Below are 25278 nucleotides of genomic sequence, written 5' to 3'. Positions count from 1 at the left end.
AAAAAAAAAAACCTTGTTCTGTTACCTTAGAAGAACCAAGAGTCTAACCAAGGCAGTCTGTCAGCAGAGCCCTGGTTTTTAAACCACTGACCTAGATACACCTATACTTCCACTTTTATTGTCAATTAACTGTGAACTAAGATGTTCAGTAATTTGACCAAGGTCATCTTATCACATGAACAAGAATTTAAATCAGCTTGCACCTCTATTACCAAAGCTCTTGACTACCATTACATAGACTATGCATCCATGCCACTTCCTGGGATGTGGTTCTCTGATGTCACCTTGCTGACCACCAAGTAACCAACACTCTGACAAATACAAACAATGGAAGTAAGGCAGGCTGGGAACATCTAAAATGGTATCATTCCACTGAAATTAACAAAGTAACACTACATCAAACATCTATGTTTAATGTTGCTGTATTCAGGACATGATGCTTGCTATACAAGACAGACAAAGAAAGAGAGAGAGAAAGAGAGAGAGAGAGAGGAAGAAAGGAAGGGGAAGGGGAAGGGGAAAAGGGGAAGGGGAAGGGGAAAAAGGGGAAGGGGAAGGGGAAAAAGGGGAAGGGGAAGAAGGGGAAGAAGGGGAAGAGGAAGGGGAAGAAGGGGAAGGGGAAGAAGGGGAAGAAGAAGGGGAAGGGGAAGGAAGGGGAAGAAGGGGAAGGGGAAGGGGAAGGGGGGAGGGAGGGAGGGAGGGAAGGGAGGGAGGGAGGGAGGGAGGGAGGGAGGGAGGGAGGGAGGGAGGGAGGGAGGGAGGGAGAGAGGGAAAGAAAGAAAAGGAGAAGCAAGTGTGGTGGTACACTCCTATAATCTCAAGCACCCAGGAGGTAGAGGTAAGGGGGTTTCTAGGCCAGCTTGGTCTACAGAGTGGGTTTCAGGATAGTCATGATTATTATAGTAAGAACTATCTCAAAGAAAAAGGAAATAAAAGATATGATATAAGTACTAAAGAAACCAATAAAATTCTATATAAAAACACAAGGATATAGGTATGAGCACAGAGTCTCAAAAATCCGCCATTATCAGATATTTAATGTACATGAAGTATACACTGATATTAAGCAACCAAAAGAGAATAAGACATACCCAATTTTCAAGTAAAACTGTGTTGTTTGGCATGGTTATAAATACATTATAAGATGACATCATGTAGAGACTTGATGCCCCAGGATGAGAGGTTACGGGAGCTTGCGGGGAGGGGGGAGGCACCATCTCAGAGCTGAAGAGAAAGAGGGATGAGAGGAAGAACTCTGCACAGGAGGTCCAGTAGGGAGGGAAACATTTGGGATGCAAATAAATAAAGTAATTAATTATTAAAATAATAAGAACGCACATTCGTGGCTTTTTTTTCTTTACAGCATTAGGGGACGTTTTCAGACCTGAATACATTACACTGTACTCACTGCTAAAATGTCTGCTTCTACAGGCAGCAGGTTTAGGAATGCAAAGAGCTGCACAGTCAAGATGGTGTAGACCTGTGTGGCGGACAGCATGAGCATCCCAATGGAGAGCAGCATCTTGTGAATCACCTAGGAGACGAGGAAAGAAGAATTGTAAAGAACACGTCATTTCTCACATTGATTCCTAACATATAAAAATAACCTTTTAAAATTACAGTGTGCTAATATTAAAATTAAAACATATTTGGAAGCCAGGCATTGTAGTGCATGCCTTTAATCCCAGCACTCAGGAGACAGAGACAGAGCTAATCCCTGTGACTTCAAAACAAGCTAAGGTCTACATAATGAGCTATAAGACAAGAGTTATACAGAAAGAGAGACCTTGTCTCAAAAAAAAAAAAATCGCAAAACAAAACAAAAAAGGTATTTCAAATCACCGGACCTTTCAGAGTCTAGGACACTGAGTCCACACAGGACTAGAGATGCAGTTCAGTGGTAGAGCCTCTGCCTGGCAAGCAAGCACACAAGTATGTTCACTCTGACAGTGCAGGGGATAACGGTTAGTTTTTAGCACATTCACAGTGGTCCTATGTTCCTCGTTTTAAGCACAGAACAAGTGTTTCCTCACAGTGCATGGTTACATCACAACTTGTTTATCAATTCAATTTTTGAAGAAACAAGATTACAATCAAAATATGGTAAATTCTAAGAAAACAGACAACTTTGCTTTAAAATTGATTTTTTTCTCACACTTCTAGAAATCTCATCTTTAGTTCCATATAAAAGTACACATATGTTTGTTAAATATAAATTATGTAATTTGAGGGAGGCCTCATTGTGTGCCCTGGCTAGCCTAGATTCCCTATGTAGACCAGGCAGCCAGGCTGCCTTTGAACTCATGAAGACTACCCATCTCTAAAGGTGTGTGCCACCAGGCCCACATATGTGTTTTTCTTCCCTTTTTTCCACCCTTTTTTGAGGCAGGGTCTCACAACAATAACTGAACTATACAACTTAATTTGTAAATCAGGCTGGCCTTGAATGCACAGTGATCCTTGTACCTCTGCCTCCCAAGTACTGGGGTTAATGATGGAAGACACTTTTGTATGTTATACTTAATTAAAGAAATTAAAAAAAAAAAAAAAAACTTGTTGACTGTCTCTGATCTAGAAATCAAAAAAGAATTCAGGTTTTGTAGCATTTCAGATTTGTGATTTTTTTTTTTGGATTACGAACACGCAACCGTGTACAGAAACACTTTAAAAGCATTGAAACACTTCCTATCCCAAGTTCTTTTGGTAAGGGACACTCAATTTTTGCCTTTATCTCCTATAATTTTATATTAAAATTACCTATAACTTTATTTTCCCTACCTCTATCTAAAAATAATCCCTTCTGTCCCTTGCACTCTTGGACCCAAGTGAAGTCAAAGCAAACTCCCAGTCCTCTGTTATCTTTCCCTTCATAAGCCATCTCCTTCACTGTAAAAATAAGAAAAAAACACAGCTAGTATCTGATCCTCCCAAATCACTCAGATCTCTAAGTTACTATCCAATCTATCATTACACACAGTAAGATTTTTGTTGGCAAGACTCAATCAATTGTATAGTATACATTTTATGAATAAATGAGAACAAAGTTTACAAAGACAAGAGATTTTATAATGAACTGTTTGACTAAATACCACCAAGTTATAAAGAATCGCCTTTAATGATATTGAGAGAGTGCTCTTGGTGGGGTATGGTACTGAGTGTTCTTGGTGGGGAATGATACAGACTGAAAGTCTCAATCTAACTCACACACTGAAAGCAAAACACCTGTAAATAGTTTTTGGAACACCATTTTACAAAGCTGTTAGTATCAGCAATGACAACGTGTTAAAGTTGACTGGTAGCTGACATGAAGGGTCAGTGAACAAAAGAGGGACAGGTGAGGACAGAGTGACTGCTCACAGGAAAAGGAAAGATAAGAGAAATGTTCTAAACTACATTTTGATGTTAGTTGCATAATTTTATAAATATATTAAAATCACTTTACTGTATGTTTTAAGTAAGCTTTAGACTGATTTTGCTACAATAAAAATGTAAATGTATAACTTGGCTGAAATTAGGTTTTAATATCTGAAATTAGGTTTTAAATATCTGGTGTGTTACTCAGACATTAAGAAATATTCTACCTTCTAAAAAGGAACTTGGATCTCCACAAGTTGCTTTCTGAGGTGGCATGCACATTCCTATGGCCTGAGTTCCACCATGGTGTGCAATGTCCAGGGCCAAGGGTCTAGAAGGCGAGGGTACAGCCTATCAGCCTCATCTTGAGACGTTTGCAAACCACATCTCAGACACAGCTGAGTGTGGCTGTGTGAACAAGGGAGTATGCCGGCAGACTGCTGCCACTGATGAGCACATGAACCTCAAGTTAGATGATGCAGAAGGCACTCCTAAAACAAAGTCAAGAAGACAACTGGCTTGAACCAAGCTGAACAGGGACAGCATTTCAAAGTAGAAATGACCAATGAGCTAAGAAGTCAATACTGAGAGGGTAGTTCTGAAACAATAATCGCCTTCACCTTATTTTGATGACTCGTATGTTATCAGGTGACAATAAGTGCTGTGAGGTTGTTTCATTGAAAAGAAAGAATTTGGAGAAAAATCTATGAATCTGATGCAAATTTTAACTTTGTGTATGTGTAAGTACATAAAGAAGGTTCATTGTCCTTCCTGGTTTTAGCACTTTGGCACAAGGTAATGTCTAAGAAGAGGGAACCTCAACTGAGATAATGCCTCCCTAAGACCATGAGATTGGGCAGTGGGCAAGCCTCTAGACAATTTTTTAAATTAGTGATTAATGTGAGAGGGCTCAGCGCATTATGGGTGATGCCATTCCCGGGCTGTGGTCCTGGGATCTATAAGAAAGCAGGCCAGGATGCAGCTCCCTCCGTGGCCTCTGCAGCAGCTCCTGACTCCAGGATCCTGCCCTGTTTGAGTTCCTGCCATGACTTTTTCTAATGATGAATGGTGATGTGTAAGTATAAGCCAAAAAACAAAAACAAAAACAAAAACAAAAACACCTCTCCTTCCCAAGTTGTTTTGGGTCATGGTGTTTCATCATGGTAACACCAAGACTTTCATGATTAACACATTCTTGAGAAAGCACAAAAGTTTTTACATTTTAGTTTAAATTAGCTTTGCTTAACCAGGAAGCCTTCTAAAAGGAACCATTAACAGGCTTAAATTCTTTGATGGCTCCTCCTAGCACTTAACCTACTGTGTAAAGATAAATGCAAATTGCCAATCATGTTACTAAGCAACATCCAGGTAAATACAATTCTTCACTGGAGAAAAGCGTTTATGTGAAATGACTCTACGTTTGCTATAAAAACCTTTTATAAGCAAGGTACAATGATACAAGTCTGTAGCCCCAGCTTCTTAGAAAGCTCATGTGAAAGGATGGTTTAAGCGAAGAATTGGAGACCAGCCTGAACCACAACACAATGAGGCCCCACCCCTCAATACCCACCTTACACCCACAGTCCCTACCCCAGTCTAGGAAGAAAAAAACTAACTTGACATTTAAAAAAAAGTGTTTGCTCGCCTGTGCTATATATTTCTTAAAACTGATCATGATCTTCAAGGAAACCTGGAGACTAATCGGGGACTGTTAAGGGAACCTGTTCCTTTCAAACACCAAGATTTTCCACATCGGATCCGGCTGGGTCTAATTCAAGTCTAGTCTGTGCTGAGGATGAAAGCTTCGCCATCTGGATCATAGAAAAGTTCTCCATAACCATATATGGTGTCATTGCTATCCTGTGCTTCCAGTATGTACACTCCTGTAGAGTGGAGTATAATGCCAGCTACATAATGCCCATGTGGTAGTACATATCTGAAATTCCAACAGTGAGGAAAGGGGAGACAGGCAGACTCTAGGCCTCACTTGTCAACCTGACTACCCAGTCAATGAACACCTGCCGCACAAAAGCAAATAAGTAAGGCAGCCAATAGAAGAAGACATAAATGTCAACCTCTAGACTCCACAGGAAAACTCACAAGCAACACTACACCCATGCACATAACAACCCATACACTTAACACATACACCCATACACATAACACATACACCCATACACGGAAACTCACAAACACACCCATACATATAACAACCCATACACATAACAACCCATACACACAACACATATACCCATACATGGAAAAATCTAACAAATCAAATTCAAGGGCACATTAAAATGATATATGCCATAAAGGTTTTTTCAACATGTGCACATCCGTAACTATAATTAAGCACATAAACAGGCATAGGGACAAAAACCCCTTTGGAAGCACATGCAGACTCTGAGACACTGAGCCAGCTTTTGAGTCCGCAGTATCATTTGTAATCACAAACTAACCTTCACCCTTCTTTGAAAGAATTCTAATAAATATTAATAGTGATTTTATCTGAAATCGGCTTCCTGGTACAATACAGTTTTCCAATTCTCATTATATTTTCTGTCTAGTTTATACTATATCTTACCTAGGAAATATCCTTCCAAAAAAAATCTTGATTCTATAAAGAAAGAAATTAAGGACTTTTTGGAGTTTAATGAAAATGAAGCCACAACATACCCAAACTATTGGGACACAATGAAAGCATTTCAAGAGGAAAACTCATAGCTCTGAGTGCCTCCCAAAAGAAACTAGAGAGAGCACACATTAGCAGCCTGACAACACACCTAAAAGCTCTAGAACAAAAGGAAGCAAATTCACCCAAGAGGAGTAGAAGGCAGTATATAATCAAACTCAGGGGTGAAATCAACCAAGTGGAAACAAGAAGAACTATTCAAAGAATCAACCAATCAAGGAGCTGGTTCTTTGAGAAAAATCAACAAGATAGATAAACCCTTAGCCAGACTCACTAGAGGACACAGGGAAAGCATCCTAATTAACAAAATCAGAAATGAAAAGGGAGACATAACAACAGATCCTGAAGAAATCCAAAACACCATCAGATCCTTCTACAAAAGGCTATACTTAAAAAAACTGGAGAACATGGATGAAATGGACGAGTTTCTAGACAGATACCAGGTACCAAAGTTAAATCAAGATCAGGTTAATAATCTAAACAGTCCTATATCCCCTAAAGAAATAGAAGCAGTCATTAATAGTCTCCCAACCAAAAAAAGCCCAGGACCAGATGGGTTTAGTGCAGAGTTCTATCAGACCTTCAAAGAAGATCTAATCCCAGTTCTTCACAAACTATTCCACAAAATAGAAACAGAAGGTACTCTACCCAACTCATTCTATGAAGCCACATAGATTACTCTGATACCTAAACCACAAAAAGACCCAACAAAGAGAGAGAACTTCAGACCAATTTCCCTTATGAATATCGATGCAAAAATCCTGAATAAAGTTCTCGCTAACCGAATCCAAGAACACATCAAAACAATCATCCATCCTGACTAAGCAGGTTTCATCCCAGGGATGCAGGGATGGTTCAATATACGGAAATCCATCAACGTAATCCAGTATATAAACAAACTCAAAAACAAAAACCACATGATCATGTCCTTAGATGCAGAGAAAGCATTTGACAAAATCCAACACCCATTCATGATAAAAGTCTTGGAAAGATCAGGAATTCAAGGCCCATACCTAACCATGATAAAAGCAATCTACAGCAAACCAGTAGCCAACATCAAAGTAAATGGTGAGAAGCTGGAAGCAATCCCACTAAAATCAGGGACTAGACAAGGCTGTCCACTCTCTCCCTACCTATTCAACATTGTACTTTAAGTCCTAGCCAGAGCAATTCGACAACAAAAGGAGATCAAGGGGATACAAATTGGAAAAGAGGAAGTCAAAATATCACTTTTTGCAGATGATATGATAGTATATATAAGTGACCCTAGAAATTCCACCAGAGAACTCCTAAACCTGATAAACAGCTTCGGTGAAGTAGCTGGATATAAAATAAACTCAAACAAGTCAATGGCCTTTCTCTACACAAAGAATAAACAGGCTGAGAAAGAAATTAGGGAAACAACACCCTTCTCAATAGTCACAAATAATATAAAATATATTGGCGTGACTCTAACTAAGGAAGTGAAAGATCTGTATAATAAAAACTTCAAGTCTCTGAAGAAAGAAATTAAAGAAGATCTCAGAAGATGGAAAGATCTCCCATGCTATGCTCATGGATTGGCAGGATTAACATTGTAAAAATGGCTATCTTGCCAAAAGCAATCTACAGATTCAATGCAATCCCCATCAAAATTCCAACTCAATTCTTCAACGAATTAGAAGGAGCAATTTGCAAATTCATCTGGAATAACAAAAAACCTAGGATAGCAAAAACTCTTCTCAAAGATAAAAGAACCTCTGGTGGAATCACCATGCCTGACCTAAAGCTTTACTACAGAGCAATTGTGATAAAAACGGCATGGTACTGGTATAGAAACAGACAAGTAGACCAATGGAATAGAATTGAAGACCCAGAGATGAACCCACACACCTATGGTCACTTGATCTTTGACAAGGGAGCTAAAACCATCCAGTGGAAGAAAGACAGCATTTTCAACAAATGGTGCTGGCACAACTGGAGGTTATCATGTAGAAGAATGAGAATTGTTCCATTCCTATCTCCTTGTACTAAGGTCAAATCTAAGTGGATTAAGGAACTCCACATAAAATCAGAGACACGGAAACTTATAGAGGAGCAAGTAGGGAAAAGCCTCGAAGATATGGGTACAGGGGAAAAATTCCTGAATAGAACAGCAATGGCTTGTGTTGTAAGATCGAGAATCATTAAATGGAACCTCATAAAATTGAAAAGCTTCTGCAAGACAAAAGACACGGTCAATAAGACAAAAAGACCACCAACAGATTAGGAAAGGATCTTTACCTATCCCAAATTGGATAGGGGAGTAATATCCAATACATATAAAGAACTCAAGAAGGTGGGCTCCAGAAAATCAAATAACCCCATTAAAAAATGGGGCTCAGAGCTGAACAAAGAATTCTCACCTGAGGAATACCGAATGGCAGAGAAGCACCTGAAAAAATGTTCAACATCCTTAATCATCAGGGAAATGCAAATCAAAACAACCCTGAGATTCCATCTCACACCAGTCAGAATGGCTAAGATCAAAAATTCAGGTGATAGCAGATGCTGGCGTGGATGTGGAGAAAGAGGAACACTCCTCCATTGTTGGTGGGATTGCAGGCTTGTACAACCACTCTGGAAATCAGTCTGGCAGTTCCTCAGAAAATTGGACATAGTACTACTGGAGGATCCGCAATACCTCCCCTGGGTATATATCCAGAAGATGTTCCAACCGGTAAGAAGGACACATGCTCCACTATGTTCATAGCAGCCTTATTTATAATAACCAGAAGCTGGAAAGAACCCAGATGCCCCTCAACAGAGGAATGGATACAGAAAATGTGGTACATTTACACAATGAAGTACTACTCAGCTATTAAAAAGAATGAATTTATGAAATTCCTAGGCAAATGGATGGACCTGGAGGGCATATCCTGAGTGAGGTAACCCAATCACAAAGGAACTCGCACAATATGTACTCACTGATAAGTGGATATTAGCCCAGAAACTTAGGATACACAAGATATAAGATACAATTTGCTAAACGCATGAAACTCGAGAAGAACGAAGACCAAAGTGTGAACACTTTGCCCCTTCCTAGAAATGGGAACAAAACACCCATGAAAGGACTTACAGAGACAAAATTTGGAGCTTTGATGAAAGGATGGACCATCTAGTGATTGCCATATCCAGGAATCCATCCCATAATCAGCTTCCAAACGCTGACACCATTGCATACACTAGCAAGATTTTGCTGTAAGGACCCAGATATAGCTGTCTCTTGTGAGACTATGCCAGGGCCTAGCAAACACAAAAGTGGATGCTCACAGAAAGCTATTGGATGGGTCACACAGCCCCCAATGGAGGAGCTAGAGAAAGTACCCAAGGAGCTGAAGGGAACTGCAACCCTATATGTGGAACAACAATATGAACTAACCAGTACCCTGAAGCTCTTGTCTCTAGCTGCATATGTATCAAAAGATGGCCTAGTCAGCCATCACTGGAAAGAGAGGCCCTTTGGACTTGCAAACTTTATATGCCCCAGTACAGGGGAACGCCAGGGCCAAAAAGGGGGAGTGGGTGGGTAGGGGATTGGGGGGGAGGGTATGGGGGACTTTTGGGATAGCATTGGAAATGTAAACGAGGAAAATACCTAATTAAAAAAAAATAAAAATCTTGATTCTAATCTACAATCTTCTTTCTTTCTTTTTTCCTCCAATTTTTTTATTAGGTATTTACTTCATTTACATTTCAAATGCTATCCCAAATGTCCCCTATACCCTCCCCAACCCCCACTCCCCTACCCACCAACTCCCATTTCTTGGCCCTGGCATTCCCCTGTACTGGGGCATATAAAGTTTGCAAGTCCAATGGGCCTCTCTTCCTAATGATGGTCGACTAGGCCATCTTCTGCTACATATGCAGCTAGAGACACAAGCCCTGGGGGTACTGGTTAGTTCATATTGTTGTTCCACCTATAAGGGTGCAGTTCCCTTTAGCTCCTTGGGTACTTTCTCTAGCTCCTCCATTGGGGGCCCTGTGTTCCATCCAATAGCTGACTGTGAGCATCCACTTCTGTATTTGCCAGGCTTCAAAACCTTATGGGAATTAGATGAAATGTGATAGATAGATAGATAGATAGATAGATAGATAGATAGATAGATAGATAGATAGATGTGTTAGAAGATATGACAAGGTGCATGTCTTCTTTAAAAGTCATAATTTCTATAAAATTTAGTAGAAAATTAAACAAATGCAGTACAAGGTGACAGAATGAGGAAGCAGCACAAGGTTGTTAAAAATAAAGAAATCATCCGAGCATAATGCTCATGGCTATAATCCAGCACTAAGGAGTCAAAGGCAGGAAGATTGCTACAAGATATATCTCAAGGATGATATATATATAGATAGATATACACATATATCTATCTATATATATATCAAGATGTTATCTCAAAAAACTTTTTAATTTTAAATAAAGAGAATAAAATATTTAAAAATAATGAGAAATAGTGACTACAACACAGTTTCATCAAACCAACAATAAAAAGACAGTTCAGAGGCATCAAGGATAGTGTAGCTATGATGGTTAGCTTTAACTGTCTATTTGACAAAACAAAAAAGTGAAGAGTCTCAGTGAAAGAACATCTATAGTGAACTCACTAGTGGGTGATACAGGTCTCCCAGCAGGCCATCAAGTCTCATTTTGATGTGGTATGCAATATATAAAACTTATCATTTTAAACAGACTTTAGTAACTAACTATATTTTTACTGTCAAGCAGTAATCACCACTATGCTTTCTAGAATCTTTTTATCCTAACAAAATGAAACCTGTAGTCCTTAGCTACACTTTATTCTACTTCTTGTCTTAGTTTAGGGTAACATATAAGAGGAATTGTTCAGCATGTCTTTTGTGAGTGCTCAGTTCACTAGCCTGTCCTAAACGTTGCTCTGTGCTGTAGAAGCCTCAAATCTGCTTCCTTGTCTGGCTGAATGGTATCCTGTGGCTTATACATGCTACATATATTTACGTACTCATCCATCAATAAATATTAAATTGCTTCCACTTCTTGACTTGTCAAAAAACATTCATTTGTGTTCCTTCTTCCAGTTTTTTTGGGGATGGGGTATGATAGACTCCCTTGGTTATAAAAACAGAATTCCTATGAAGATTACAGCTGGCTTTGTTCACCAGTTACTGGTTAGCCCAGACAGAATGTTTGCTGAGACAGCATGTCTCCCACCATCGCCTGTCCTTCCTGAAGCAAGCAATTCCAGAAAGGACAGACCACAGAGTAGCACAGAGCTCCCACAGCTGCATCAGGCCCCTCATTTCAAAGTCCCTCCCCGACCCCGCAAAGGGTCCCAGCCAGCTGTTTCCCTCTGCAGACCCCTCCACTCCCCTGGGAGGGAGGCTGCCCTTTGCTGTGCATGCTACTAATGCAATGCAATCATGTGCTGAGGTCACACTGTTCTCTTTCTCTGTTCAGTCTCTCGACTCGGTGCTCTAAAATCTACTGGGGATATGCCAGCAGTAGAACTTCAGGATCACAAGTTACCTCTGATTTTTTTGAGTATTGAACCATTTTTTCTCACACACTGGAATACATGAGTCCCACCAGTAATGAACAAGGGTTCCTATGTCTCCCCATTATTATCAATACCTATTACTTGCTACTTTTAACACAGCCAACACAAAGAGGACAGAACGTGGGTTCTAATTTGCATTCTCTACTAATTAGAAATAGTGACACCACTTCTTGTACTTTGTATCTATCTGATCATCTTCTCTGGAAAAATATCCACTCATCTCACTTTTAATCAAACTGTTTTGTTGTTGTTGAGCTATAAGGGTTCAGACACACTTTGAATATTAAACCTTGCCTTGGATATGACTGAAAAATATGTTTCCTCCCATGTGGTACATTATGTTTTCACATGGAAAAAGTAGAAAAGTTGATCAGAGCCAGTCCCACAACACCAGAGGAAGCTCCACTCCCAAGCGCTCTAACACTCCCAGGATCATGGGATCAGAGGTGAAGAGGACACATCTGCTCCAACACCAGGAGTAACTGGGATCAATGGGACCCAGGTACCCAGGAACTTCGCACAACCAGTGGCACAGGTTCCTTCTGGTCTGAGCCGGTGCCCTGAGCAGACCTTGGGTGCAAACTCTGCAGCCAGTCCCACAACACCCAGAGGAAGATCCACTCCCAGATGCTCTAACATGCCCAGGACCCACAGGATCAGAGGTCCCCAGGATCCCAAGGGCTTGGTCACACCAGGATCTCTGGGTCCCAGAAGCAGCTTGACTCTGAGAAGCTTTGACACTCCCAGGATCTCAGTATCACAGGATCATAGAGGCAGCTGAACTCTGAGGAGTTCTGACACAACCAGAATCACAGGAAGGACAGGCCCCAGTAAGAGATATCAAGGGTAGGTAGCACTAGAGATAATCAGATGGCAGGAGGCAAGCACAAGAACATAAGCAACGAAACCAAGGTTACGTGGCATCATCAGAACCCAATTCTCCCACCATAGCAAGTCCTAGATAGACCATCACACTGGAAAAGCAAGATTTGGATCTAAAATCACTTCTCATGATGGTGATAGAGGACTTTAAGAAGATCATAAATAACTACCTTAAAGAAATACAGGAGAACACAGGTAAACAACTAGAAGCCCTTAAAGAGGAAACACAAAAATCCCTTAAAGAATTTCAGAAAAACGCAATCAAAGAGGTGAAGGAAATGAACAAAATCATCCAAGATCTAAAATTGGAAATAGAAACAATAAAGAAATCACAAAAGGAGACAACTGTGGAGTTAGAAAACCTAGGAAAGAGATCAGGAGTCATAGATGCAAGTGTCATGAACAGAATACAGGAGATATAAGCAAGAATCTCAGGTGCAGAAGATACCATAGGAAACATTGACACAGCAGTCAAAGAAAATGCAAAAAGTTCCCTAGAATAGGAAATAAAATATCAATGGAAGGAGTTGCAGAGACAAAGTTTGGAGATAAGATAAAAGGATGGACCATCCAGAGACTGCCCCACCCGAGAGTCCATCCCATAATCAGCCACCAAACACAGACACTATTGCATACGCCAGCAAGATTTTGCTGAAAGGACCCTGATATAGCTGTCTCCTGTGAGGCTTTGCCAGTGCCTGGCAAATACAGAAGTGGATGCTCACAGTCATCTATAGGATGGAACACAGAGCCCCCCAATGTAGGAGCTAGAGAAAGTACCCAAGAGCTGAAGGGGTCTGCAACCCTATAGGTGGAACAACAATATGAACTAATCAGTACCCCCAGAGCTCATGTCTCTAGCTGCATATGTAGTAGAAGATGGCCTGGTCGGCCATCATTGGGAAGACAGGCCCCTTGGTCTAGCAAACTTTATATGCCCCAGTACAGGGGAATGCCAGGGCCAAGAAGTGGGAGTGGGTGGGTAGGGGTGCAGGGCAGGGGAGGGTATAGGGGACATTTGGGATAGCATTTGAAATGTAAATGAAGAAGATATCTTAAAAAAAAAGAAAAAAAGAAAAAAAAAAAAAGACAAAAGCACCTAACCCAAAACATCCAGGAAATCCAGCACACAATGAGAAGACCAAACCTAACGATAATAGATAGAAGAGAGGGAAGATTCCCAACTTAAAGGGGGAGTAAATATCTTCAACAAAACTATAGAAAAAAACTTCCCTAACCTAAAGAAAGAGATGCCCATGAACATACAAGAAACATACAAATAGGCTGGACCAGAAAAGAAATTCTCCTGTCACATAATACTCAAAACACCAAATGCATTAAACAAAAAGAAAGAATATTAAAAGCAGCAAGGGAAAAAGGTCAAGTAACATATAAAGGCAGACCTATCAGAATTACACCAGATTTCTCACCAGAGACTATGAAAGCTAGAAGATACTAGGCAAATCTCATACAGACCCTAAGAGAACACAAATGCCAGCCCAGACTACTATACCCAGCAAAATTCTCAATGACCATAGATGGAGAAACCAAGATATTCCATGACAAAACCAAATTTACACAGTATCTTTCCATAAATCTAGTCCTAGGAAGGATAACAAATGGAAAACACCAATACATGGAGGGAAACTACACCCTAGAAGAAGCAAGAAAGTAATCTTTCAACAAACCTAAAGAAGATAGCCACACAAACATGATTTCACCTCTAACAACAAAAATAACAAGAAGCAAGAGTCACTCTTCCTTAATTTCCCTTAACATCAATGGACTCAATCCCCCCCCCCCCCAAAAGACACAGACTAACAGACTGGTTACATAAACAGGACCCAGCATTTTGCTGTATACAGGAAACACACCTCAGTGACAAAGGTAGACACTACCTCAGAATAAAAGGTTGGAAAACAATTTTCCAAGCAAATAGTCCCAAGAAACAAGCTGGAGTAGCCATTCTAATATTGAATAGAATCAATTTTCAACAAAAAGTTATCAAAAAGATAAGGGAGGACACTTCATACTGGTCAAAAGGAAAATCTACCAAGATGAACTCCCAATTCTGAACATCTGTGCTCCAAATTCAAGGGCACCCACATTTATAAAAGAAACTTTACTATAGCTCAAAGCACACATCGCACCCCACACAATAGTAGTGGGAGACTTCAACACCCTACTCACAGCAATGGACAGATCATGGAAACAGAAATGAAACAGAGAAACTAAACAGTGAACCTAACAGAAGTTATGAACCAAGTGGATCTAACAGATATTTATAGAACATTTCATCCTAAAGCAAAAGAATATACTTTCTTCTCAGCACCTCACGGTATCTTCTCCAAAACTGACCATATAATTGGCCACAAATCAGGCCTTAACAGATACAAGAAGTTTGAAATAATTCCATGCACCTTATCAAACCACCACAGACTAAGGCTGGTCTTAAATACCAACAAAAACAACAGAAAATGCACACACACATGGAAACTGAACAATGTTCTGCTCAATGATAATATGATCAAGGAAGAAATAAAGAAAGAAATTAAAGGCTTTTTAGAATTTAATGAAAATGAAGACACATCATACCAAAACTTATAGGACACGATGAAAGCAGTGGTAAGAGGAAAACTCATAGCTCTAAGCGCCTCCAAAAGGAAACTGAAGAGAGCTTACACTAGCAGTTTGACAGCACACCTGAAAGCTCTAGAACAAAAAGCAGGAAATACAAAGAATCAGCAACACCAGGAGCTGGTTCTTTGAGAAAAATCAACAAGATAGATAAACCTTTAGCCACACCAACCAGAGGACCCAGAGACAGTATCCTAATTAATAAAATCAGAAATGAAAAGGGTGACAGAACAACAAAATATAACAAAATAATTATTCTGTTTGTTGAATATTAACAGTTGAAAATATTAAAATCATGTTCTACAAACATCATGAAAATATTACTGATTTTTCTCACTGTGCTTGAAATGAGCATTTTCTTAATGTTTAACTTCAGAGAGTTTTTGCTATTTTGAAATTTATAAAATATACTTACTGATAAAATAATTTCTCTCCTAGAAACACTGATAATCTTTTTTAAGTAAACTGATTGTTAGACAAGGTACACAGATATATAATGTGTTTTAAATACTCTCTCACTATGTCAGGTGGTATCATATAAGAGATTTTGAATATATTAATGATTCATTTTTAATATTTGATGCTGTTTTACTATGCTTAACTCCCAAAGAATATTTTGTATGTTTTGAAACAATTTAATATACAACATTAGATATAGGATCCTCAATTATTCCCTAATGATATTTTTAGGGTATGAAAGGATATGAATATAAAAGTTGAACAATTTTTATGTATTATTTGATTCTTTAAAATACTCAGTACTATTAATGTTTGATTATAAAATGCATTTAAATAATAAAAAAATTAAGAAAAAAATAAAACCAAAAAAAAAAGAAGTAGAAAAGTCATTTAATGTACAAGGACTTTTAATTTTCATGGACTCCAACGCACCTACGTTTTATTTTCTTATCTGCGCTTTCAGTGTCCTATGTAAGAAATCCAGTAATGCAAACCTTTTCCCTGATTTCTTTCTTATATTACTTCTATGTTTAGTCCTTGAACACTTTTTTAATTTTTTTATATTAAATAACAATATAAGTTATGAGTCCAACACATATTTGGAAAACACTTTTTTGATCCAGATTTAAAAGTGTATTCCATGTGATTGTTCATAACCTTCTTACAAATCAAAAGACAATGTATAGGTCAAAGTCGACAAGACAAAAATGTAGGGGCAGAGATGCTAACAAAAACAGACTTCATAGTTCTCTCAATGCCACTATTGTCAGCTGTATCGCAGGTTGTCAACCCCAGCAATGAGCCACACAGAAAACTTGAAAGGAACAATTGACAATGAAATGTTTTCATGGACACTGAAATCTTGAGCACTAGGGAAACATAGTAGAAAATTCTGGTTTTCTGGGTTATCAAAATATACACAGTGTACTTCAAAGTATCCATCTCCTAATTCAGAATGTTTTATTTTTATGACTTTTCACCCAAATGTCAATGCTACCACTATGACATTGAAAGAAAACTTGATTTTATGCTAAGTTCTGTATTAAGGATCTGACATGAAGGTTTTCCCTCTATGCAACCTTTAAATTAGCACATAGGAGAAAGTAGATTGTACTCTCACTCAGCTTCCCTATTTTAGGGCACTTCCCTATAAGCACTAATATCAACTGACTGAAAAATGGACTAATTAGCTCACTTGTAACCCCACCTTCATCCCTCATTCTTTACTGTTTGTGCAGTCCTTAGATGGGAAACAATAATATTACACGAACTCTTTCATACTGTGTTAATGGTGGCAGACTGTCACACTCCTGATCAAGTTATATCATTGTCATTGTTTCAACCTGTTTCTTCCTTAAAATGAACTTTAATTACATGTATGTGGGGAGAGGTGCACATGAGTGCAGGTGTCCAGAGGCCAAAGGCATCAGATTCCCATGCAGCTGGAGTTACAGGAAGGTACCAGCCTCAGGATGTGGGTGCTGAGAACCAAACTCTAAGAGTGTTCTAAGTAGCGGACCCCTGCCCTAGCCCTAAAACCTGCTGCTTTACAGTGTTCCCCCAGCTATGCTCTTGACCTTGTTTTTGGATGCCAGCCTTGCCCTGGCAAGTGTTTACAGTCACTTTACATATCGACCGTGATGCACCCCTTTAATCTCCTGCTTCTTAAATACTCATTGCTTCCAATCATAATTTTTAATTCTTATTTTTATTGTTTAGTGTACTTATTTGCTGAAAGAATATGTACTTCTTAAGGACATATTTATTTTACAAATATGTAAACAGTGCCTAACAAAAATTAGGTGCTTAACAGTTACAAAAACAAATGCACATCCCACTTCTCTTTACGCTCATTTAATGAAACCTCTATATGCTACTACCTGCTAACTGCTTTTTGTAAAGTTTTAAGACGTTTACATTAAAACTGTCTTATTCCAGGCTTAGTAGGAAAGCACCTGCCTACCTGCCTCAAAGAAGCACTGAATCCCCCGCACCACCAAAAACAAATCCTGCTTTTATATGTTTCCATTGGAGGCAGGTGTGGTGTTTTGAACAGTAGTCCCAGCTACTCAATGGAATTCAAGACCAACATAGGCAACAGTGAGGTACTGTCTCAAAAATATTTTTAAGTGAAAAATGTCTGTGCATATATTAAAAATATACATAAGTATGCATACATTGGATACTATGGGGGCTGAAGAGATGGCTCAGCAGTTAAAAGCAGTTGTTGATTGTGCAGAGGACCCAGGTTTGGACTCCAGCATCCTTGTCAGGTGGCTCACAACCCTCTTCAGCTTCCCTCTTCTGTCCTCTGAAGGCACCTGCACAATGTGGTACATATGTACACTCTGTCACACACACATACATATAAAATAATTCTTAAATATTATGAAACAATAAAATAATCTGCAAATACATCTTAACTCTAGGTGGTGGGTCCTTTTATCATTTTTGGTTTATTCTTCATACCTATTTCCATAGCTCAAAGTAAAAAATGTCTAAAGCATATTAATTTATATGGCATATTCTAGAGACTAAACTACATACAAACTCTAATAAGCCTGCCCCAACCACCTATTTAAGGGTTCTATTTGTATAGTATCTTCATACAATATAGAAAACATTTTAAATGAGCAAGCAACAAAGCTTGTAGTTCACTAGTCTAGTCAGTATTTGGAGGGGATAAAATTATTTCTTGTGAAGTAAATTGTGCAATTAAATAATAAAGATTTATGGCCCAACATGATGGTGCTGCCTTTAATCCCAGAACTCAGAAGACAGAGGCAGGTTGATCTCTGTGAGTTCAAGGCCACCCTGGTCTACATAGGGAGTTCCAAGATAGCCAGGGCTATGTAATAAATAGACTTTGTCTTAAAAAAAAAAAAGATCAAGATAAAGATGATGGTGTAATGAAGTATTGTTGACCTGTAACAGTGAGGTCAACAAAGTATGATCCCAAGCATCAAGAAGCTGAACATAGATAGCAGAACAATAACATCACATGAAGGCAACTCAGGTTTGGCAATACTGCCATCTATCACAGGATCATCAAGTAAAAGGGATTCGTCTGAAAGCCTTGCTTAAGGGAGAGATTTCTGTTGTACTATCGTGGGGTTCACAACTAAAAGCCTGGCTTGAGGCTCAGAGTATGAGTCAGACTATAGAACAGTATAGAGACTCCTGGTGCTGACTAAATGTAGTTTGTACTATGAGATGGACATGTGGATGTGGGGGAGCCAGGGACAAAATGTGAATTTGAGTAAGAAATGTCCCTTGCAGGCTCATGTGTGGAAGGTGTGGTGCTGTGGCAGCCAGCTTGGCCGCTCCCTGTGATGGCATGATGGGTACTCTGCCTTGTCAAAGGTTGGTCACAGCTGGCGCTGCCATATTGATGGTGATGGAAATTGGAGGAGGAGGAGCTTGGTGAGAAGCAGGTTAGTAAAGTGTGCCTTGGGATAGTATCTTTTTTTCTAGCCCCTCTGTTTTCTGGATGTCAAGATTTCCTTTGCACCGAGCTACAATAATCACAACTGAATGGTGCTTCTGCAAGCGGGTACACAGAGTAAAGCAGCAGAGCCTCGCATCTGCATCTATGCCCATGGACCTACAGAGAGGCAAACAGCCTGTTTAAAAGATGCAGAGCCCAGAGAATACCATCTTCAGCTAGGAGGACTGGCACAAAAGGATCTCCACATACAAGACACTGAACCTCTGACCTAAACTGACACCACACCAAAACAACAACAGAACATAAGAGAAAACTCGGGAAGTGCAGGTTCAGAGCAGATAGGGCAGTGCACACCTGTAAATTTCAGCACTCAGGAGGATGTAGAAAACATCCCAAATTCATATAGCTTATGCTGCATATTTAAATTTGATTTCAAAAGGAAAAAAAAAAAAAAAAAGGCCAGGTACCATGGGACAACTATAGTCTCAGAAGTTAGGAGGCAGAGGCAGGTGAACTCTCTTGAGTTCTAGGCCAGTCTGGTCTACACAGCAAGCTCCAAGCCAACTAGGACTATATGCTGAGACTCTGGGGGGCCAGGGGGTGGGGGAGGGACGGTAGAAGGGAAGGAGAGAGGAAGGGAGAGATACAGAGAGACAGAGACAGAGAAAGATAGAGAGACGTAAGAAGCTTCCATGTTAGCAACGACTTCTTAGAAACAGCACCAAAAGCAAGAGTAAAAAGATATAGATCGGATTTCCTCAAAATTGAAAACTTTTATGTGTCGAAGAACATTATTAAGATAGAGGCCCCACACAAATGGACAAAAGAAAATTTGTACATCATATATGTGATAAAGATCTCATATCCAAAGTACAGAAAGGAGCTGGGCAGATAGCTCAATCATTAAGACTATTTGTTGCTCTTTCAGGAGCAACAGGACACTGAAGAAAGATCAGTAGATAAAGCGCTTGCCACACAAATATGAGGCTCTAAGTTCAGTTCCAGGTTTAGAGCATCCAGCTCAGACTGCTCAACACAACCTGTAACTCCAGTTCAAAAGGATCTAACACCCTCGTCTAGCCTCCAAGGGCACCCACACAAGCAACATGTACATACAGATACACAAAAATAAAAACAAAATAAATCATTTTGGATTTTCTGTTTGTTTGTTTGTTTGTTTGAGCTTATGGGTTGGGTTGGTTTAGCTTGGTTTGGCTTGGTTTGGTTTGGTTTGGTTTGGTTTTTTGAGACAGGGTTTCTGTATAGCCCTGGATGTCCTGGAACTCACTTTGTAGACCAAGCTGGTCTTGATCTCAGAGATCCACCTGCCTCTGCCTCCAGGGTACTAGGATGACAGATGTATGCCACCACTGTTCAGCCCTATAAACCACTTTTTAGAAAACTCAATATCAAAAGGACAAATTGTAAAAGACAAAGAACTAACATAATACTTCAAGAAAATATGCACATGGCAAGCAAGTATATGAAAGGATGTTCTAGTTCATTCATGTCAGATCAACACAAAACAGGAGAAGGGTGGGCACAGTGGCACATACCTTTAATTCCAACCCTTGGGTAGCTGACAGATCTCTACTAGTTCAAGGCCAACCTGGTCTACACAACTAGTTCTAGGCCTAATGAGTCCTTGTTTCAAAAAACAAAACAAAATGCAAGTAGTTACTACTGCATACTCATAAAGGTAACTATAGATAGACAGACAAACAGACAGTCTGCCTGACTGATTGATTGATTGATTGATTGATTGATAGAAAACAGGACACTGAAGAAAGATCAGTAGATAAAGCGCTTGCCACACAAATATGAGGCTCTAAGTTCAGAGAGCCAACACTTGGAAGGTTGATCATGGTGCTACACATCTATCACCCAGTGCTGAGACGTGGAGCTTACTCTCTGTCCAACTTTGCTGGCTGAACCAGCAAGCTACATGTTAGTGAGAGACTGTCTCAAAAGCTGATGTAGAAAGAAACTAAGGAAGGGACCCGGCATCACACACACTCATTCTTACATGTATACACACACACATGTGCAGGCATAAACCAGACATACACATATCAAAGCAGGCATAAACCACAGACATACACGTATCAAAGAAGGTTTAAAAGAAACAGAAAAGTGAACAAACAAAAAAGAAATATGAAATGCTACAAGAATATGAAGAAATTAGCAACACACATTGCCAAAGTAAATATAAGAATGTTTTAGACAATATGGAAAAGAGCAAAGTAAGTGCTCAAAAACCTAGACACGGGCTTACCATAAGCAATTTCACTCTTGAGATAAACCTAAAGAAAGGAAAACTAGGACTCAAACAAACCCTCATTTAACAGAAACACTAAACACAGCAGGTAAAGAGTTGAAACAATCCAAATATTCACCAATGACTAAATAAATTGGTTTTGTCTGTAAAGGAAAATTATACAGCAGTAAAAGATGCTGGTACATGTGATTACAGAGTCACTAAGTAAAGGAAGCCAGGCATAATTAATCATATAACATTTGATTCCATATAAATTACCCAAAATAAGTAAATACATAGAAAGAAAACAATTCGAGGTCGGTATGGCTAAGGACATTAGGAAATCAGGAGACAGGACTGCTAATGGTTTATGATTTTTATTTTGAAGTGGTAAAAATGTTTCAAAGCTAAACAAATGTGTTGATGAGCAACATTAAAAATATACACAATGCCCCTGGGTGGCTATGCTTTAAATGGTTAGATCTTTTTGGTATATGGCTTGGGGGGGGGGGGGCAGGTTGTACCTGTGTGGTACATGCATTTTAGTGCTGGTATGTAACATGGGCACACATTTGTGGATGCCAGCCGAGGATATGGAATGTGTTCATCTATCACCCTATGACTCTCTCACTGAACTAAGAGTTTGCCTCTTCAACTAGAATGGCCAGCCAGCAAGCTCGCAGTCTCCACTAGGTATTCACAGCCTTGCTCAGCTCTCTACATGGATGCTACAAATTTGGACTCAGGTCCAAATGTTCCAGGGCAAATGCTCTTATTCACTAAGCCACCTTCCCAATTCCTAAAAGGTTAATTTTGCTAGGTGAATATCATTTTTCAAAAAAATCAATTAGCATTTATAATTTATTAGTATATAGTGCTTTCTTTCTAAAGGTCAAACATGGAAATTACAAGAACAGTAACCAGATAATCTTTAACATTAATGAGGTGTGTTATGTAAGAAAAGCTGAGGTTCAATATTTGCTTTCTCTTAGTGCTTCATTAAGAAATATTCATCTCTCATTACCTCAATAAAATTCTTTCCCGGTGGAATTCACTCCTTCTACAAACTTTAAGTAAATATACACTGAACTTAAACAACATTTAAGTAACAAAACATCAACACATTTCTAACTTCCCTAGAAATTTTTCTAGATCAAATTCTTTTACCCAGTCAAAAGTCCTCATTATATTAGTGAACAAAATTATCCCAAAATTTCCTTTTTTTTGATAACACAAATATAGCTATATATTTACATATTTTAATATGTAATGTTTCATGATTATCAGCACCCAAATAAATAAATAAAATATACATGACATTAACCATGTTTCTTAGACTTTGCAGTTAAAAGACTGATTTCTTAAAGTTCTATGATCATCATTGAAACAGCATTAATGTCTTCTTCTAGTCTCACATTGTAAGAAGGTGGCAAAATTACATATAAAACTATCTCAACAAGTAAGAGTGGGAGGGGAGCAAGAGAATAATAGTAAATGAATATGCGCGAAACACTTAATAAACCGGAATGAAATATAATAGTGAAACTACTATTATATATAATTAATATATCCTGGGGGGAAAAGCAAAGTGCCTGATCATATTACTTTCTGTGTAAAATTCCTTAGCAGATCACACGGGCGTCAAAAGACAGTCAATCCCAATTAACTAGCTTGGGATTCAGCACAGGGGCGCCACATCCACTTGTCCTCCCGTTAAGGAGAACAGTCCTTTGCTGTCCCCATGCTTGCCTCTCCTCTCCATCCAGGAACTCTGTCCTCCCCAGCCTTTCATGCTGCCCTTGGTGTGTCCCACCACGAGCTAGCCAGACGAACCTCATCACGCTAAGGACCCCTTTTCTTTACACTTCTTCAAATTACGGACTGACATGTTCTGATTCTACATGTCTAGCATCTCATATGAGGAAATGATGCAAGTGACCATTGAATAAACATAAAACATAAAAGGGTGAATAATTACTATGACTGAGTACTAAAGTACTACAGCTCATCTTCCTCTGTATGAAAGAGCTGGCAATTACATAGTAACTACATTTTACTGTGTTTTTAAAAGGTACATTAGTAAATAGCATCAAAGCATGATATTAATTTTGTAGAAATCTAGTCTTCAAACTATTTTGTTAACCAAAAGCAGTTATCTAGCTTGTTTTGTATTTAATAAAAGTTTATAATCAGCTCTATTTTATCTATGCTACTAAAGCAAAATATTAATGCAACATTTTTGTAAGACATCTCAAAAGCTGATCTTTACACTGAAAAATTCCAATTGCATCACCAATGAGAAAATTAACTTGAGATAAGAAATTGTTATTGTTAGTGAACAATAAGACCCAAATTCCCTTAAAGTTGATGTTTTTGTCTCCAATAACCTTATTTCCACTGGTCTCCTACATCAGCAAGAAATACTATTCACACATACCCCTCTCTCTGTTCATCTAATGAACACATGGTCCTTAACTCTTACTGCAGTACAAATTTCCTTCCAAACATGGTCCCCGCCTTGGCACAGCCTCTTCCTGCCTACTATAAGCTTTTAATGCACACCTACATTTGCTGTACATTAAGAGCTTTCTGACTTTAAGTGTTTTGTCTAAGAGGAGATTTTTAAAAAAGTAAATTTGGAGACAGGACGACTTAGCATTCAACATATGCATTACATTTGGCACTGTTCAAAGGGTAAGCCACTGTACAGGGAGGGGGAGAAAAGAGAAACATAAGGATCCCTCCTTCAAAGTCTTCTACTCTACCAACTGGGGCCTGGCATTGTTATTATCTATGCAGTATAATTTGAACATGCAGTACAAAACTATCTAATTACCATTATTAAAAAGGTACCCATTTCTCCCACAAAAAGACAGCTTTGGAAGGACCAGGGTTTCTGTCCCTTCAGTTAAGTGATGATCACTTAGTGCCTAGAGCATTACAGGACAAAGCAGGTACTAAGTAAATATTTGTTAAGTGAAAAATTCTGGGGGGAAATAAAGAAGAAAAGAAATGCAAGCAGCAGAATTCAGTACTGTCTTCTATTGAGATAACACACATGGAAACCTTCTGCTCTCTCACCATGCTCACCAATAAGCACATTTTTGTTTGACTGGCCAGTTACTCAGGCCTAACATGACAGTAGAAAACTAAATATAATTCAGTGGCAAACTTCACTGCAGAACTGAAAATCAAGCAATTGCACATAAGCCCTAGAAAATCTGCTAAAGAAAGAAATCTATAGGTCCACCTATAACTTAGTCCTGAGATCTTTTTGATGGTAAAGAGGCCTTTAGAGATTGATCCTTCTGTCTTCCCACAAGTCCCATTAGCTAAGGTTATAATGACAGCACAAACATCTCTCTAACTGACTACCAGTTTTCATACATTAACTAATTTTCAAAACAACTCCAAATCAATACTGTTGCCATCATCATTTCACAGAAAGGGAAAACTGAAGCCGAAAATGGAAAGCAATAGGATGCCATCAGATCTTCATTCTGCCCACTATCCCAGGTAGCCTTCTTACCCTTTGAAGTTCTTTCCGTGCAATCTTAGGTACAAACAGCACACTCTTTCCAGCTGTGCACCCTCTTTGACATCCCCCAAAGTCTCATCCCATCTCTGAACAAAGGTTTTGCCATAATCAATTCAAGTTAACAAAGATATAATATTTAATGTAGAAATGTCGCTGAACACCTACGTGTTTAACCGCCTTTCAGAAAACAAAAGTCAATACATCTTTCAGCATTCTTGATGTGAGAATCTCTAGTCTCCAATTTACTGTTCTTAAGAAATGGGAGGAGCCTTGTATGTTTACACAACTTTTCCTTCCCACTCTTTTCCCTCCTGTTGCCCCACTCCCCATCCCCAAACACAAAATAGGATACAGGGAAAACAATCAGTGCATTCTCACTCCACGGGGAATGCTCAGTCCTGAGGAAATCAGGAGTTGAGTCAGTGCAGTGACCCAAATGGGAGTGGCAGTTCTAAC

The 25278-nt window shown here is 39.1% G+C and overlaps 1 protein-coding gene across 8 annotated transcripts in view; it reads right to left on the bottom strand.

Annotated features, from left to right (window-relative positions):
- Nucleotides 1-25278, bottom strand: part of Rnf13 (ring finger protein 13) — a 99382-nt gene that overhangs the window by 69635 nt on the left and 4469 nt on the right. For 6 of the 8 annotated variants that reach the window (NR_130743.2, XM_006501458.4, NM_001113413.3 and 3 more), the window contains exon 2: nucleotides 1409-1534. Coding sequence is in view for 7 of the 8 variants with exons in the window: in XM_006501458.4 (XP_006501521.1) it covers nucleotides 1409-1522 (114 nt within the window). In the remaining variant the exon portion in view is untranslated. Of the gene's footprint in view, nucleotides 1-1408; nucleotides 1535-17756; nucleotides 17901-25278 lie in introns of all 8 variants that reach the window. The other 2 variants (XM_030252608.1, NM_001357080.1) reach the window with 1 other exon arrangement.

This window comes from Mus musculus, chromosome 3 (genome assembly GCF_000001635.26).
Source record: "Mus musculus strain C57BL/6J chromosome 3, GRCm38.p6 C57BL/6J".
Taxonomy (NCBI): Eukaryota; Metazoa; Chordata; class Mammalia; order Rodentia; family Muridae; genus Mus; species Mus musculus.
Note: the sequence above shows the minus strand (reverse complement) of the source record. Positions and strands in the feature narration are given on the sequence as shown.